Source organism: Bufo bufo, chromosome 4 (assembly GCF_905171765.1).
Source record: "Bufo bufo chromosome 4, aBufBuf1.1, whole genome shotgun sequence".
In the NCBI taxonomy this organism is placed as follows: domain Eukaryota; kingdom Metazoa; phylum Chordata; class Amphibia; order Anura; family Bufonidae; genus Bufo; species Bufo bufo.
Genome location: NC_053392.1, coordinates 87,328,894 through 87,346,961, shown reverse-complemented (window position 1 = coordinate 87,346,961; position 18,068 = coordinate 87,328,894). Strand labels below are relative to the sequence as shown.

Here is an 18,068-nt window from a genome sequence, read left to right as displayed (position 1 = left end):
GGCCTCACAGATGTAAGAGCTGGCGAGGGAAAGTTCCTCCAAGGAGTCCCCCGAGGCGAGGCCCTGAGACGTAGCTTGTTTGCCCACTCGGTCATAGCCTTGCTGACCCATGTAGAGGCAAAAACCGGGTGTAGGGCAGTGCCAGCTGCTTCAAAAGCAGATTTGGCAAAAGATTCCAATTTCTTATCCCTGGGGTCCGAGAAGGAAGCCCTATCCGCCATAGGCAAGGTGGTATTCTTAGCCAGGCAGGATACCGGAGGGTCAACAACAGGAGAGGAGGACCACTTCTTTATCAAATCCTCTGAAAAGGGATATAAGACATCTAAGCGTTTCGGGAAAGCAAAACGCCTGTCGGGGAAGTTCCATTCCTTGGAAAGGGAGGAATCAAACTCCGGGTGGTTGGGGAAAACTATTGGCGAGCGACGGGATCGCCTGAAGTAAAAACTAGAACCGGCAGTTGAGGGCGTAGGGTCCTCAACCTGTACGGTTTCTATAACCGCTGCAATGAGATTGTCTACAATAGTGGACAGTTTGGAAGACTGGTCCTCCGGTGAGACAAAGTCAGCGTCTGACAACTTATCCTCAGAACACGCCTCTTCTAATGAGGACGCGTCGGAGCGAGACTCCCTGGGAAGCGGCGGGGAGATGGAGGAAACAGGGGGCGCAGACGCCTTAGAGGAGAGGGTGGTCTGGCCCGTTTTGCAGGGCGGCCGCAATGGGGAGGAGCAGAGGGGTCCCCAGAGTCTGACTGGTCAGAGGGTGGCCGGGCGGCCAAACACCCCAGCATTTCCACAATGGCCCTGTTAGACTGGGAAATGTCCTACACCATCTTAGACAGAGAGCACACCCACTCCGGCTCTACCATGGGCTACTATGGCGTCTGTGGCAGAAAGAAGTTTGGCAAGCACAGAGGGCTACCCTTCAACCCCCCACCCCCACAGAAGACCCGCCACGCAGCTGTTAACCCTTTCCCCGCCAGGGGGGACAAGGCTTCGTGAGGATCATCCACAGCAAGTAACCTGAGAGGGAGGTTGGAGCCAGGAATACTTACCCGTCTGGCGTGTTTTGTCCCCCTTGTTCCAGCCGGTTCACCACCTTCGGTGTGCGGCCCCCCTTGGGAGGACTGCTACACCGGAAAGAGGGGACTTGTCGTGGGCGGCCGTGGTGACCCGAAGGATGGCGGGATTAGGAACCTCTGGTCCTCCTTGTCTTCTGGAGACCGGGAAGGAGCAGCGAGCTTGTGGACCCCCTGGTCTCCTGTCTGGGAGTGCAGGCAGCTAAGACGGCCTGTAATCCTGCTAGAAGAAAAGAAAAAAATCAACAGACCTGCAAAGCACGGAGGTCTGCCTCCTACGGACACTAAGCTAAAACTGTTTTAGCTTAGTCCCTGTAGGAAGGGTATAGCTGAAGAGAGGAGCTCACACTTTTGTGCATAGTGTCCGCCTCCTAGCAGCAACAGCTATACCCAAGGTCAAGCCTGTGTCCCCCAATGATACGGATGAGAAAAATAAAACTCACCTTCTCCCTGGCTGTGACGCTCTCTGCTGTGATTGGACCACGCTACAGCCAGGGAGAAGGTGACACCCTTTGAGAAACACGGCAGTCTCCTCCTCCCTGTACCAATGCTATTCATTAGCATACCAGCTGGGAAAACTGCAGGGGGGCACAGCGGGCGAACGGAGCGGCGCCCAGACAAACTAATAAGCAATATTACATCCGTGCACTTTTCCCTACATAACGTACTAGTTATTTCATAATGTCTGGACCCATGAAAGGTCCTCTTTAAAGAGGTTGTCCGGGCTTTTAATATTGATGACCTATCCTCAGGATAGGTCATCAATATCAGATCGGCGGGGGTCCGACGCCCCCACAGATCAGCTGTATGAGGATACGGAGCGCGCAGTGTGCATGTGCCGTCTCCTCTTCCTGTTCACCACTGCTGTCTATGGTCTTTGCCATAGACAGCAGCAATGGACCCGAAGAGAGACGGGAGACGCCACGTGCACACTGCGCTTGCCGTCTCCTCATACAGCTGATCGGTAGGAGTGCCGGGTGTTGGATCCCCGTCGATCTGATATTGATGACCTATCCTGAGAACAACCCCTTTCACTGACCACAGAAAACAATTGGATTCAATATCTGAGGAGCTATGAGTGTTTCTGATAGAAACCAGTTAGAAAATGCTCAAAAAAGCAACACATATTGGATTGAAACATTAAATATTATGTACCAATAACTTTTAGGCAGGGGGCGGTATCGCTGTAGCAGCATTGCAATATTAATGTACCGATGAGACAAGCCGCCATTGTTTTTTTATCGTCTCATTAGTGACTACCAGGTAGATGTACAATGTAGCCATAGCACAGGGCAGCATACCCATTACTCAGTGGCTACCAACCTGTGGCTCTCCAGCTGTATGAAACCTACAACAATAAGCTTGCCCTGATTGATGGAGCCTGTCAGAGGATGCTGAGAGTTGTAATTTCATAACTGCCGAACAGTCAATATTCTAGCTACTATCTGCGTTACATGGGTTTCTACCCCGGCTTGGAGTACGCTCTTGTATGGGTACCTACATGCACAGGTAAATACTGTACCACTGCACCTCCACCCGTGTAATAAGTGGATGGAAGTTTCATACCTGACATGGTCTGGAACTTAAAAGCCAATGACATTACAGGACTGTGAGTGACTTTAGTAACTGCAGCAATAGGTGAATATAAAAAATATAGCTCTGTGATATATACATGTCCTCACAAATCCTGGCTTGTGGCTTTCTTCTGCATAGGACATTCTGGAATGATCCTGGTAGGGTTGTCACTATCCCAGCAGTCATTCTGGAGGCACTCGCGTCTTCTCAGTGAGGACAGAGTCAAACGCTGTGGACAGGACCTTACAGATGGACTGGGCATGTTCCTATATAAAGAATGTAACAGACGGGTGAGAACTGCACACTACATACCATTCTACATTCAGTCATTTGGGTGAAGCAGATTTGGTTGGATTTAACTGATGGCAATCGAGTACATGCTAGTTTTATCAGAAGGTGAAGAAACACAAATGCAATCTGATCTGTTAGGGTACCTGCACACAGTGCGGATTACGTGCGTCTTTTTCCACACGGATTCCCATGCGGGGATAAAACGCAGCGTAGTACCATAACAGCAGAGTGTATGAGATTTAACAAATCTCATGTATACTTTGCAGATTTTTTCTGTCTTGAATTTCCAAATCCATAGCAATTATGTTGCGGTTTTAGCTGCGAATTTTACCCTTTTCAAATGAAAGGTGAGATCTGCAGCAAAACTGCATCACAACCAGATATGAGAAATGGTGCAGAAACACAGAAATCTGCAGATAATTCAGCGGTTCTTTGGCACATACACCCACTTCCGTGTGCAGGCACCTTTACTATAGGATTTGTTGCTTTTGCCCATTCTTTTTTTTTAGTGCCGTTTTTCTGCACTTTGCTGTTTTTTGCATGTGTATTTTTTTATACTTTTTTTGGCAGTAAAAACATCAGCTCCAGGTATTAGCTGAAGGTCTATGGGAAATACAGTATAAAACACGGGGCACGCAAGTGTTTTTTTGCTACTGTCATTTTTATTCATTAGGTGCGTATTTTGTCTTTCTGCTTTCTTTTCAAAAACGTAGCATACTGTAACTAGTATTTTATTTTACATTTTTACATCTGTTTCACTATGGGGAAAAAAGATGCCAAAAACACTACAGCAAAAAAATGTATATTCTTGCATTTTTTTTTCCCACCAGAGCCAAACTCATGTGTGTAAGGAGTACTCACCAGATTGGCACACTGATAAACCCACAGGCTACACTGGTCCTCACTGGCAACTTTGGTCTTCAGAGCTAGCAAACTCTTGCCAGCCACCAGTCCATCATCATAGCACACCATGGAGACAATGAGATAGAGCGGGTGCCGATGCAACACATCCTGAAACCACAGGCAACAAGTGACTCTACGCTCTGGTGTTATTGAGGGGAAGAGAAGCTGAGATTTAAACTCAGGTGAAATCTACCTTCAAACCCATTTAGTAACAGAGATCCACTGAAAACCAAGACGTAAAATAAAAAAGCGGAAAATTATAGCAGATTTCTTGCTCGATGGAGCCGCAATAGAACCTGCAAGGATTTGCATCATCAACCAAAAGGAGTTGGAGGGCCAGATACAGCGGGGTTCAGCCAGAGAATAGAAAAAGACCATTCGGGGCAAGGAGGACACAGGCAGCAGGACATGTGGACCTCTTCTCCTCAGTAGCTAATTTGCTCAGCAGTGTTAGGCTCCATTCACACGTCCGTGGTGTATTGCAGACCCGCAAATTGCGGATCCGCAACACACCCGTCCGGCACCCCTATAGGAATGCCTATTCTTGTCCGCAGCTGCAGACAAGAATAGGACATGTTCTATCTTTTGCGGAGCTGCGGACCTGAAGATCGGGGCCGCGCTCCGCAATTGCGGATACGGACAGCACACTGTGTGCTGTCCGCATCCATTCCGTCCCCATAGAGAATGAATGGGACCGCACCCGTTCCGCAAATTTGCGGAACAGATGCGGACCCATTTGCGGACGTGTGAATGGAGCCTTAGAGGGGTTTTCTTATAATGTAACGGTGATGGAGTCTCTCTCTCTCAAGACCAGCCGCAAATTATAATTTGTGCATTCTGGATGGCTGTTTTCCAGGGCCTGTGGCTCCCAGGAAGCCCATCTAGAGAGTAACAGGAGAAGCTGCAGGGGGTCCGAATTTTATTTTATTTTTATGTCTGGCCCTGGGATGGTCACAGAGGATGCGTGTGTGGGTAAGGTTCTTAGTGTCCAGGGCTATGCTGTTCAGTGTCCTCATCGTTAACACCCCCCCCCCCCCCCCCCTTCCTCCACACACCAGAGTCTGTGTCCTGCGCAGCCGCCTCCTGATCTCCACACCAAGAAGCACCTGGGCCAAAATGATAACCGGAACCTTAGATGGCCCAGTGACAGAGAGGAAGGAGAGACTGAACCCCAGAGAGCGCAACATGAACTGCAGCCATTGAAAGACAACCTGCCAAATGTGTACATCACTATTTGAGAGTACAATGCGGTTTTATAACCCAAATATATAAAATATCGGGATGAATATATATATTTCATATATATTGGCGTCTGTATTATGGCCAAACGTCCTTGCCTGCTTGTGGGGCTAATGACCCCATCTAACTGAAGCATAGTCCCCAATGATGCTGTCAGTTGGTTTCGTTAGATCCACAGTCGAGCTGTGACATTTAGCAGTAATACAGGCACAGAAATGTGCCTTTATTGTATGAAACTAGCCTAAGGATGAGCTGCAGTACCAGGCACACCCACACAAACATGGATGGCGCTGTGTTGGGCACACAGATCACATAATAAGCCTAGTCTAAGGCCGACAATGTTAAATAATAGAGAACCGTTAACTCCGTCCTGTCTAATAGAGTGTGGGAGGCACTTCTTCTATTAGGCTTGCAGTGCTCCTCCTTGCCCCTGTGCAGCTGTACAGCCTATGTGTGTTATATCTGCCCCCTGGTTTCAGAGGTTGTGTACATTCAGGTACAGCACATTTACAATCACTTACATACTGATCCAAGGTTGTGACTTTGATGCCGTATTTTGAAACCACCATGTTGAAATCTTCATCCGAAGGCACAAAAGGAAGTTTTCCATCTTGCTAAAATAGAGAATAAAAGCATCAATTATAATCGTGCAGCTCAGAGATATCCTGTGTCTGCGGAAGAATGGGTGCCGCAATACTGCTAAAGACACAAAAAGTGCTGACAATGAATCTATTCCACTTCCAGCCAGAGGATGGAGCTGTAGGTCAAGAACAGCAATGTCAGAGCGCTGCCGTCAGTGCTTTTTGCTAAACCAGTCTTCAATGCAGGAGTGGATGATAAGCTGATGTTGGTGATAATGGGGATCTTATGTGCCCGGTAATGCCACTCCTCTGGAAATGAACATGTAGCTAGAAAAACCTTGCTAAAAAGTGTCTGCATCTTATAGTCCAAAGTCAGGGGAGCCTAGCAGCTCTAGACCCCCGACTACCTCCTCAATGATCAGGCAGTGCGCTCACACTGCGTTCTGTTAGATCATTGATTCCTGCTTCTCACAACTGTCTCCTTCCTCTACTGTACTGACTGCTCTCTGCACGTCCTGCTCTCCGCTTGTAGACTCCTGCCTTGTAACAGACTGCTGTGCCCTTTGCTCCGTGTTGCCGCTGCCTCCGCAGCAATAAAGCATTCTCCTTAGGGCTGCTGAAGCCTTCATTGCACAGCAGATTGTTCTGTAAATGCATCGTGTTTGCAGGTTTACAAAGATAAAGATGTCACTCTGGCAATAAACCCCCTGGGAGATGTCTGCAGTGTTGAAGAGGATGGGATCATCCATTGTAACGGGAGCTACAAAGAAACCATGTAAATCTTATAACAGGCCCTCCACAAGAGCAGACACCTTCCATTCACCACCATGGGAGCTCTGAAAATAGCTGGCACCGGCTCGGCTACTTCCACTACTCCCAGTGAATAGAGTGGTGGCTGCGCTTGAGTGGTGCACTCTCCATTCACCCTTATGGGACTTCTGAAAATAGGTGAGCACGCTTGCTCAGCTGTTTTTCTGAACTGCCATAGCACTGAAATGAGAGCACCAAGCACATGCACAGTGTGCCCTCCTTCACTCTGGGGCCCCCGATTTGGAGATTGAACCTACCTGACACTGATGGCATATCTAGGCGATATGCCATTTTGCCATTGGCTGAAAAAAGCCTTTTAGTTAGTATGAAATGGTTTTTTTTTCCTATATTCTGGGTGGCTCCTATAGTCAGGGGTGTCATAATCCAAAAAATACAGTATATTATGGCATCACTGAGAGGAAACGACAGCATTGCACAGAGGTACCATGGGGCAGAACAAGGAGTCCCTATAGTTCCTTAAAGGGCTTCTGTCACCCCACTAAACTCTTTTTTTTTTTTTGTGTACTTATAATCCCTATCCTGCCATATTGCCATACATTATGTTATTAATAATTTTCGTTCAGTAGATTTAGCAAAAAACTTACTTTTATGATATGCTAATTACCTTTCTACCAGCAAGTAGGGCGCCTACTTGCTGGTAGCAGCCGCAGAAAACCGTCCCCTCCTCTTGTTGATTGACAGGGCCAGCCGCAGGGTAGCAGCCGCAGAAAACCGCCCCCTCCTTCTGTTGATTGACAGGGCCAGCCGCGATCTCCTCCTCCGGCCAGCCCTGTCAGCATTTCAGAAATCGCACGCCTGTGTTGATTCGGCGCAGGCGCTCTGAGATAAGGAGGCTCGCCTCCTCAGCACTCCCTCAGTGCGCCTGCGCCGATGACGTCTTCTCTTTCGGTGACGTCATCGGCGCAGGCGCACTGAGGGAGTGCTGAGGAGGCGAGCCTCCTTATCTCAGAGCGCCTGCGCCGAATCAACACAGGCGTGCGATTTCTGAAATGCTGACAGGGCCGGCCGGAGGAGGAGATCGCGGCTGGCCCTGTCAATCAACAGAAGGAGGGGGCGGTTTTCTGCGGCTGCTACCAGCAAGTAGACGCCCTACTTGCTGGTAGAAAGCTAATTAGCATATCATAAAAGTAAGTTTTTTGCTAAATCTACTGAACGAAAATTATTAGTAACATAATGTATGGCAATATGGCAGGATAGGGATTATAAGTACACAAAAGAAAGTTTAGTGGGGTGACAGAAGCCCTTTAAGAAGCACTTAGAAGAATACATACAATTATTGAATTGTAAGTAACTAGTGCATCCATTGCGCACCTTGCTCCCACCCAACTTGTATAACCCTTACCTGGGCAACATCGATATAATTTATCAGATCCAGAGATCCCTGCAACGTCTTGCTATCCTCAGGCTTTACTCTTTCAATGGATCCCACATATTTCACCTTGAACTCAGCACAGGGCTCTGAATTACTTGAGGCTTGTCCTGTGGGGAGCAGAGATGAAGAGGTTAATAAACAGCCATACACCCAAGAATTCCTTGCACCAAAGCTGCCCAATTACTTCTCTTCTGCGCTCTTATGTCCTGCATAATTCACACAGCAGTGCATGGTGGGCAACTGAGCTCTCTCTGCAGCGATGAGAGGAAGTGCACTTCCTGTGAGCTTGTTTCATGCAACTGCTTTAAGCCTTTTAAAGGAGACGCGCACATTTATCAATGTGCAGCACTTAATGTGGGCCTAACAGGCTGATCTCCTCATTACTCAAGATTCATTAAGAAGAGCCAAGTATGGAAACTGTCCAAATGACCAATAGTAAGTGGATTCTGCAGCTGTGCACGCTGCTATGCCAAAGTGGTTCTCTGGCCTTCAGAATAGAGATTTATTCTGCTGCTTTCCCGTAAATTCTCTGGCTGACATCACAATGTTTGGCGAGGATTCCTCGCAGAAATCAGAGATCGCCTTATCGAGTGTCCATACACGACATGGAAATGACCTGCGCCATGCAGAATCGTAGCATAAACCCGAAAGGTCAGCCTCAGATTTCTGCCTTGGTTTCTGAAATGCGAATGGTTACGGCCACATGCCATGGGTGCCCTGTGGATTTTGTTTCCAAGGACAATCTGCAGCATACCTGACGGAAACCCACAGCGACAAAATCCGCAGCGAAAATCATAGATTTTGGTGTGGAACTGCTGCAGGATTTGACGAAGATATCACCTTCTACACTGCAAAGGTTGAAATCTGCAGCAGAAATCCATAACTATAATTGATTTATAAAACCCGCACCACATGTCATGTTATGTGCGGCTTTGAATGCAGAAAATGACGGCTGCGTGTGCATGAGATTTATCAAAATCTCATCCACTTCGCTGCTACAGTAATTTTTTGCATGCAATTCCTCTGCGGAAAATCCTTTGTAGGACTGCTGAGGGTATGGCCACATGTAGCAAGTGCGCAGTAGATATGGCTGAAAACCACCACAACAAAAGAAAGCCCGAAGTGAGCTGCAGGAGACTGCAAGCAAAACACACAACATAAACTGACATGCTACGGATATAAAACCTGTAGTACAAGCCAGTTTACCCTACAGGTTTTCTCTGCAGTGTGCGGATGAAATTTCTGAAAACATATCCGCACCGCATGTAAATGCTGCAGATTTCCTGCATGCAATTCAGTTGCAGAGAATCCACAGGATAATCATCAAATGGAGCCATATCCCACAGTATTTCCAAAAAAACATGCTTGTAAAGCTTAAGGCCTCTTTAGGCCCCTTTTAGACGAGCGAGTGCGAGTATGCGGCAGCTCCCGTACTGACCTCCCAGCACTGATAGGATGGCAGAGCATTATATTGATTTATGATGCTATGTAACCCTTACAGTTCTGAAATGTATAGGATTACATAGCATCAGAAATCAATATAATGCTATGCGACCCCGGCACTGGGAGTTCAGTACGGGGGCTGCCACATACTCACTTGAATTTGTAAGAATGCTCGCCAGCGATGATCTGCCAGTGTAAAGGTGCCACCAATTATCCGATGAATGAGCAAAACGTTTCATCAGGTAATTGGATCTTTCATGTGGTCACCTACATAATCAGCAGCTCGTGCTGTGTAAACAGTCTCTGCGGCCAGCAAATAATGATTCTGTATGGGGATGAACAATAGCATTAGTGATCTCTTCTCCCCATACTATCCCCAAATGATTGTCAGGATGGAACGCTTCCTTCTCGGCAATCGTCTGCTCCATCGGACCATGTACATGGGGTCTTTAAACTCACAGGCTACACAGTACCTTTAAATACGATGTCATGGGAGTATATATAACATCTTTTCTTTAAAAGCATTGCAGTTTCTATCTGCTAGACTGATCCCAGTGCTAGCCGTGGTGACTACTGTCACCGTGAACTCAGACAGTAACTTACCAAAGCTTTTCGTAGAGTCAGTATCAAGGCTAGCCACGGTGCTGGATCTGGAGAGTCCTCCAAGGCTGGAATCTACCGACTAAGAAACCATAATTATCAGTCAACATAATACTGCAAATACATCATTCCTTGTGCTCATGATCAATATGAAAGGGAAACCCACCCTGTTTGACCTATATTCCCGTAACTGCTCAGACCACTGAGAATGCATCGAAAGACACATTTATAGTGTAATGAAGGCAGGTGTCTCTTCATATTACCTGTGTAAGTGATGATCCGACTACTATCTATGCATCATTTATGATCCCAAGCTCAAATTCACAACAGTTGTTTCCATCAGCACCATAGACTGTGAATAGACGGCAGGACACATGGTGGGCTGCTACTCCATCAAAACCCCTCCTATTGTCTTGCGGTTGGGGAAGAACTAGAGTCCCCTTTTCTGGTGTTTGGAGGAAGCCCTGGCGGTTGGACTCCCATGATCTAAATGCTCCTTGCTTAAATACCACTTTACGTTACCTTTTTGGCAGGGGCAAAGTGATGTGTTTGGAGGTAGGCAGATCTTTACCCTGGGTGAAGGAAACCCAAGCTACATGGCTGCTTGAAGGGGTTGTCTCACAAGATAACCCCCTTTAATTTCTCAGAGGATACATTACAGGGACATTCAGCACTTGCAAATGGGCTCTCTCACAGATTATAACTGATTGTTGGGAGTCCCCACAGTAAACAAAACCCTGTGATCATCGTCCTGTCTGGGAGACTCATCTATCAAACAACTAGAAGTTTTATAATATTTAGGACCATTTCCACCAAGGTTGTAAAGTGTGGAAAACAACAATGCCACCTTCCATGATAGTGTTAACACCTGATAAATTCTATTCACATGATGCACAAGGTAGATTCTAGGACCTGTTGTATGGCTTGTGTTTTTGTGGCATTTAGGTGACACTTTCCCCCACTAACTTAGCTTAGGCGGGGTACTGGCTCGCCTTAAAGACACCAGCCGTGTATGGAGACTTAGTCACAATGCTCCATGGGAAAACAATATGCAAAGAGGTATCTCCCAAGGAAAAAGAACCATCTCACTAGAACCAGTTTGAGCAAATGGCTCCCTAGGACTCAAAATCCAATTTTTTAAGAAGCCTTGAGTTATACAGTTGCAAGAAAAAGTATGTGAACCCTTTGGAATTATATGGATTTCTGCACAAATTGGTCATACAATGTGATCTGATCTTCATCTAAGTCACAACAATAGACAATCACAGTCTGCTTAAACTAATTACACACAAAGAATTAAATGTTACCATGTTTTTATTGAACACACCATGTAAACATTCACAGTGCAGGTGGAAAAAGTATGTGAACCCTTGGATTTAATAACTGATTGAACCTCCTTTGTCAGCAATAACTTCAATGTTTACATGGGGAGTTCAATAAAAACATGGTAACATTTAATTCTTTGTGTGTTATTAGTTTAAGCAGACTGTGATTGTCTATTGTTGTGACTTAGATGAAGATCAGATCACATTTTATGACCAATTTGTGCAGAAATCCATATCATTCCAAAGGGTTCACATACTTTTTATTGCAACTTTAACAAGTTAAATATCCATCTGTAGACAGCTGTTTCAAGGTGCTTGCCTCTTATCAGTATGGAGTAGGATGCGGGCTGGTTGAGTGCGACGCCTTGAATTCAGCTTAGGCAGGATACTGGTCTCTTTAAGGACATCTAGTACCCTGCCTAAACTGTATCCAAGACATTGCACTCAGTTGGTAGCCACTTACACAAGGTGGTGCTAGCGGGATGGTTCTCTTTCCTTGGGAAATACTTCTCCCAACTAGCTTAGTTTTCTACAACTACTTTAAAGGGGGTTTTCAAGAAGTACGATACTAATCACCTATCCTCAGGATAGCTCATCAATATTAGATCGGTGGGGTCGTCTCCTGGCACCCCAGCCAATATCACCTGTATGACTGCTGCGACCTGCTCACAGCATACCAAGCACAGTACTATACATTGTATAGTGGTTGTGTGTAGTATTGCAGCCCAGGGGACTGAGTTGTGAATAGGCCATTTGACCAATGAACACCAACTTCTCCTCCTACTGACATCTGCTGGGGGAGGAAGAAGCTAACTTCTCCTCTTATTGACATCAGTGGGGGTTGAAGAAGCCAACTTCTCCTCCTATTGACATCTGCTGGGGGAGGAAGAAGCTAACTTCTCCTCTTATTGACATCAGTGGGGGTTGAAGAAGCCAACCTCCTCCTATTGACATCAGCAGGGGAAGAAGTAGCCAACTTCTCCTCCTATTGACTTCAGCAGGGGTAGGAAGTAGCCAACTTCTCCTCCTATTGACATCAGTGGGGGAAGGAAGTAGCCAACTTCTCCTCCTATTGACTTCAGCAGGGGTAGGAAGTAGCCAACTTCTCCTCCTATTGACTTCAGTGGGGGGAGGAAGTAGCCGACTTCTCCTCCTAGTGACATCAGTGGGGGAAGGAAGTAGCCAACTTCTCCTCCTAGTGACATCAGTGGGGGAAGGAAGTAGCCAACTTCTCCTCCTATTGACATCAGTGGGGGAAGGAAGTAGCCAACTTCTCCTCCTAGTGACATCAGTGGGAGAAGGAAGTAGCCAACTTCTCCTCCTATTGACATCAGTGGGGGAAGGAAGTAGCCAACTTTTCCTCCTATTGACATCAGTGGGGGAAGGAAGTAGCCAACTTCTCCTCCTAGTGACATCAGTGGGGGAAGGAAGTAGCCAACTTCTCCTCCTAGTGACATCAGTGGGGAAAGGAAGTAGCCAACTTCTCCTTCTAGTGACATCAGTGGGGGAAGGAAGTAGCCAACTTCTCCTCCTATTGACATCAGTGGGGGAAGGAAGTAGCCAACTTCTCCTCCTAGTGACATCAGTGGGGGAAGGAAGTAGCCAACTTCTCCTCCTAGTGACATCAGTGGGGGAAGGAAGTAGCCAACTTCTCCTCCTAGTGACATCAGTGGGGGAAGGAAGTAGCCAACTTCTCCTCCTAGTGACATCAGTGGGGGAAAGAAGGAGCCAACTTCTCCTCCTATTGACATCAGTGATATCTCCATCTACTGGGTTTTCAATAAAAATAAATACAGCTTGCGGTCTGACTGAGACATAACTGCATGAAAAGATCAGACATGCTGTAGCTTCATAGTCCACCCTGATACCTGAGGCAAGGCCTCTTATCATAAAGTATACAGACCTTACTCTTGGTGCTGATCTCACTGCTCTGGGAGCTACTACTACTGTGTCTCTTTTTCCCCTTGCGGAACATTCTCTTATCACAGTTCCATCCGGACTTCCTGCTGGGAAAAGACATATAAAGTGTGACTGTCACCGGAATATTCCTGCAACCAGCACTGGAGTAAAAGTGCCCTCTCTACAGTATATCCATTGTACACATACAATATAGATTTATTATTTGGTAGTAACATTTTCTGCGGTGTGACGTAGAGGCATACGGTCCTTCCCAAATCCACTTTACCTTTATGTTATCTGCCAATCCCCCAAGGCTTGATCCGTCTTTTCACTATTGTCCCCATTTACTGCAGTTAAATTAAAAGAGTGGAAAATCCACCACAAATCTGCAGCAAAATCCGAATATGTTACATGTGGATTTTGCCATGAAAATTTGCTGCAGATTTTGCCCCAGATTTGCCAAGTCCATGGTAAGAATCCGCAGAAAGAATTGACACGCTGCAGATTTACAACCCGCGTGGATGAGATATTTTTAAGGCCTCATGCACACGACCAGATGTATTTTTTTCGGTTGACAAACTGCAGATCCGCAAAACACAGGGCGCACACGTGCTGCCATTTTCTTTTTCCTTTCAGTAGAAATGTCCTATTCTTGTCTGCAAAACGGACAAGTATAGGACATGTATTATCTTTCTTGCAGGATTACGTCACGGACAAACAAATTATTTGTGGGCCCAGTGAGATGAATGGGTCCACATCGGTGGATCAGATGTGGACCAAAAATACGGTTGTGTGCATGAGGCTCACATCTCCCAATTTACTGCTACTTTAATGCCCTGTAAATTTTATGCCCGCAAATACTGATGGCGCTCCATTCAAGTGAAGACTTCTGAGACAACAGGCAGTATAAAGAAGAGCTCTCACATGGGGCGCCGCCTCCTCTTCAAACAGCTGATTGACAGGGGTTCTGGGTGTCGGACCCCCACCGATCAGATGCTGATGACCCCTCCTGAGGAGAGGTCATCAATAATAACACCTCCACAACCCCTTTAAGGCTAGTTTCAGACGAGTGTGTTCATATGACTGTGAAAACCCCACCGATCTGATATTGATGACCTATCCTGAGGATAGGTCATCAATATTACAAAAGCGGAGAACCCCTTCTGCTGAATGCCATCGGCTGAAGTGAGACAAGGGTTTTCCCATCACAGACAATGGGGGCAAATCGATGGGATATCCCACCACTGGGACCCGCACCTACGACGAGAACGGAGCGAGGAAGGTGGCGGAGGGTGCACTGCGCATGCACAACCGCCCTTCATTGATTTCTATGGGGCTGCCGAAAATAGACAAGCGCTGGCTCGGCTATGTCCGTCGCCCCATAGAAATGAATGAGAGTGGCATTCACTTGTATGGGGAGAGCGCTTGGCGGTGGCCGGACTCTGGGAAACCCAGGATCCTACAGCCACCACTCTCCCCGCTCCGTTCTAGGCATAGGTGCAGGTCCCAGAGGTGGGACCCACACCTATCAGACAATGAGGGCATATCCTAGCGATATGCCCTCATTGTCTGTGATGGGAAAACCCCTTTAAGGCCTCATGCACACAACGTTGTTATGGTCCGCAGTTTTTGTGGCTCGGATGCCGACCCATTCACTTCATTGGGGCTGCAAAAGATGCGGACAGCACTCGGCATGCTGTCCGCATCTGTTGCTCCGTTTCACAGCCCCGCAAAAAAAACGGAACATTTTGCAGACAAGAATAGGCATTTCTATCATAGGGTGGGAAGTTCCGTTCTGCGAAATGCAAAAGGCACACTGCTGGTATCTTGTGTTTTGCAGACCGCATGAGGCCTAAAGCAGATTTTCCTGCAGGTTTTTTCAAGGCTGAAAGTGGACCCAGCAGGAAGGAGAAGTACATGTCCTTCCGTTATACTTCTTTTGAATCGACTTCTGGCTTTGGTTGAAAAACCTGCAGGAAAATCAGCTTTAAATCATCCTCCACAAAACTGTGTGAACCTTATGCTCCTCCAAATGTTCCCAAACCAACATCCTTGAAGCCCTGTCAGTGCTCTGCAGTGAGTGCGCCCGCTTTATATTGTCGGCTGCAGTGCCATCATTACTGGTTCACCAGGGAGCGGCATCTACCCGCACAGCAGCAGGTGCATACTCATATAAGTTCAGACACTGCGCAAGTGTAAATACACATGCAGTACCGAGCAGGGACAAATGGTGGCTCCCCCTGCCAGCACTGACCCGGCACCCGCTTCTCAGGGAGGTCTCCCCTTTTCTCTGGAGACTTTCGGACATTTTAGGTGAGTATCATTGTGTGACAGTGACTTGTAGAGCGGAGCACTGCAACCTGTAACGGTACTTTCACACTTGCGGCAGAGTGATCCGGCAAGCAGTTCCGTCGCCAGAACTGCCTGCAGGCTCCGTCAAAACGTATGCAAACTGATGGCATTTGTCAGACGGATCAGGATCCTGATCCGTCTGACAAATGCATTGAAATGCCAGATCCGTCTCTCCGGTGTCATCAGGAAAAACGGATCCGGTATTATTTTTAGCGGTCTGAACATGCGCAGACCGCAAAAACTGATCCGTTTTGCCGGTACACTCGAGGCCGGATCTGGCAATAATGCATGTCAATGGGAAAAAAAAGTGTTCCGTAATTTTGGCGGGAGATAAAACCGCAGCATGCTGCAGTATTAGGGTACTTTCACACTAGCGTTATTCTTTTTTCCGACATTGAGTTCCGTTCTAGGGGCTCAATACCGGAATAGAACTGATCAGTTGCTGCGATTTTATCTCCGTCCAAAATTCCGGAACACTTGCCGGATCAAGCATTTTTCCCCATTGACATGCATTAATGCCGGATCCGGCCCCAAGTGTTCCGGCAAAATGGATCCGTTTTTGCAGTTTGTGCGCAAGCACAGACCGCGGGAAAAAAAAATGCTGGATCCGTTTTCCCGGACGACACCAGAGAGACGGATCCGGCATTTCAATGCATTTGTCAGACGGATCAGGATCCTGATCCGTCTGACAAATGCCATCGGTTTGCCTACGTTTTGACGGCGACGGAACTGCCTGCCGCAAGTGTGAAAGTATCCGTACAGGTTGCAGTGCTCCGCTCTACAAGTCACTGTCACACAATGATAATCACCTGGAATGTCCGAAAGTCTCCCGAGAAAGTTCCTAGGACGCGACTCAATGCCGGAAAACAATAACACTAGTGTGAAAGTACCCTTACTCCAGCTGTTGTAGAACTACAACTCCCAGTGTCCAAGTAGTACTTGTGAACAGGTGGAGGGACTCAGGGGACAGACAGGGCTGTAGAGAGCAGAGGCTGCAGACTACACTAGTCACCCACAGCATCCAATAGGATCACTTCTTTCATGTTGTAACCTGCGCCGGGGAAATTAAAGCTTCAATCTGATTGGTTGCTATGGGAGACCGCTCCAAGTAGGCTTCTTTTTTTTTTGTATGTGAACTTGATGCCCAGTTGCAGAGCAGCACGGAGCGGTACCAGCAGCACACACCGCTGTCACTGACTGCATCATTACCTCCCCCAGCCCGGGCTATCACTCACCTACCGAGCCGCTCCTGGCAGCATAAAACGGGCAAGTACTGGTCGCAACGCCTGGGAGTAAAAAGCTGGCGGAACCTTCCTGTGGGGAACACTTTGCACCGGAAGTGGCGGGGAGAATCTGACACGGACAGAGAGAGAGAAAACACGGAGAGACCGGAAGTCATGCTGGGAATGTGCTTGATTTGAAGATGTCTGTGAAGAGGAAAGCGGAAAGTGTGGTCCCGGCGGAGGAGAGTGACCAGCTGCTGATCAGACCGCTGTGAGTGCGCCCTCCACGGCATCTGTCCGCCATGACGGCTGCCACCCAGCTTTCCCAGAGTTCTGAATGGCAGATCTCCCTAGTCCTTCACATGTTCCATTCTGGAGTCAGTCTGGGTGCTCGGTGATATCTTCTCCATTCTTCTGCCTTTCAGGACTGTTGGGAAGCTGAGGGGCCTGTCACAGGGGCCACATCTGCTGTCACCCAGCTTTCCCAAAAACGAATATAACTAAGACACAACTGCAGAATGAATTTACCAGGAGATGCCTTAAAGGGGTCCTAGGAAGGAAATGTTAAAAGAAGCCTTTCTCACCTAAGACCCCCATTGTCTTTCTGGTGGTGGCGCCCGCGCCGTGACCTGGAACCACGGAAGATTAACAGCAAAGTAAGGGTCTGTTCACACAGAGGATTTTCTGTGCTGAATCCTCATCACTTTTTTGGGGACTTTTTTTTTTTTTTCCCTGCTGCATTTTTTGTCAACGATTTTAATTCCTGCCCATTTTCAGTGGGGTTTTGGATCGTGGATTCCACATCAAGAATTGACGGGACACTTTTCTAACTTTTTTTTTTTGTCCGCGGAGCAGTTTTTCAAAGCGTAAGATGGAAAAAAAGATTCTGTGTTTGAATTAACACACGGATACAATGGAGAACGTCTGCAGGATCCGCACCAAAAATCTATTGTGTGAACCTACCCTAATGCTTCTTATTTCTTAACATTGACTGTCCTGCGCTAAAGTTTTGGCAAACCCTTTTTAAGGATTTTACGAAGTGGTTCTTAGACACCACTGCGCTGCATGGAGTTGTGTATTGAAGGCTGTTAAAGGGTTACTCCCATCTCAGACAATGGGGGCATGTCGCTAGGATGTGCCCCCCATTGTCTGATAGATGCGTGTCCCACCGCTGGGACCCGCACCTATATCGAGTACGGAACCCTGAAAGTGGTGAAGGGTGCATTGCGCATCCGTCCATTCATTTCTATGAGGTGCTGGCTCTGCGTTTTCCATCGGGCCCATAGAAGTGAAATGGAGCGGTGGCCGCACATCCATGGTGCGCTCCTATTCACTTCTGTGGGGAGAGCGCTCGGTGGT

At 47.4% G+C, this 18,068-nt stretch overlaps 2 protein-coding genes across 7 annotated transcripts in view; one reads left to right on the top strand and one right to left on the bottom strand.

Annotated features, from left to right (window-relative positions):
* Window positions 1-1,995: 1,995 nt before the first annotated feature.
* ITGB1BP1 (integrin subunit beta 1 binding protein 1) lies at window positions 1,996-16,885 on the bottom strand. Of its 5 annotated transcripts, none has more exons than XM_040427491.1 (7): window positions 16,722-16,885; window positions 13,139-13,238; window positions 9,914-9,992; window positions 7,838-7,974; window positions 5,605-5,697; window positions 3,803-3,952; window positions 1,996-2,916 (listed from the first exon to the last, which is right to left on the bottom strand). In XM_040427491.1, exons 1-7 carry the CDS (start codon window positions 16,883-16,885, stop codon window positions 2,833-2,835), a joined length of 807 nt encoding a protein of 268 aa, XP_040283425.1. In that variant the 3' UTR covers window positions 1,996-2,832. The 5 variants fall into 5 exon arrangements, with proteins under 5 accessions (XP_040283425.1, XP_040283426.1, XP_040283427.1 ...); XM_040427492.1 differs by having other exon boundaries at window positions 16,726-16,864; XM_040427493.1 differs by having other exon boundaries at window positions 13,139-13,266; window positions 16,722-16,773.
* CPSF3 (cleavage and polyadenylation specific factor 3) overlaps window positions 16,862-18,068 on the top strand; it is a 67,539-nt gene continuing 66,332 nt past the window's right edge. For both annotated transcript variants that reach the window (XR_005778167.1, XM_040427489.1), the window contains exon 1: window positions 16,862-16,980. Coding sequence is in view for 1 of the 2 variants with exons in the window: in XM_040427489.1 (XP_040283423.1) it covers window positions 16,910-16,980 (71 nt within the window). In the remaining variant the exon portion in view is untranslated. The remainder of the gene's footprint in view (window positions 16,981-18,068) is intronic.

Coding starts and splice junctions, on each gene's coding strand:
- ITGB1BP1 (XM_040427491.1), bottom strand. CDS start 16,885: ATGACTTCCGGTCTCTCCGTGTTTTCTCTCTCTCTGTCCGTGTCAGAT. Junction 13,239..16,721: donor TGCCAGGAGCGGCTCGGTAG/GTGAGTGATAGC, acceptor TTTTCCCAGCAG/GAAGTCCGGATGGAACTGTG. Junction 3,953..5,604: donor TCACAACCTTGGATCAGTAT/GTAAGTGATTGT, acceptor CTGTGGTTTCAG/GATGTGTTGCATCGGCACCC.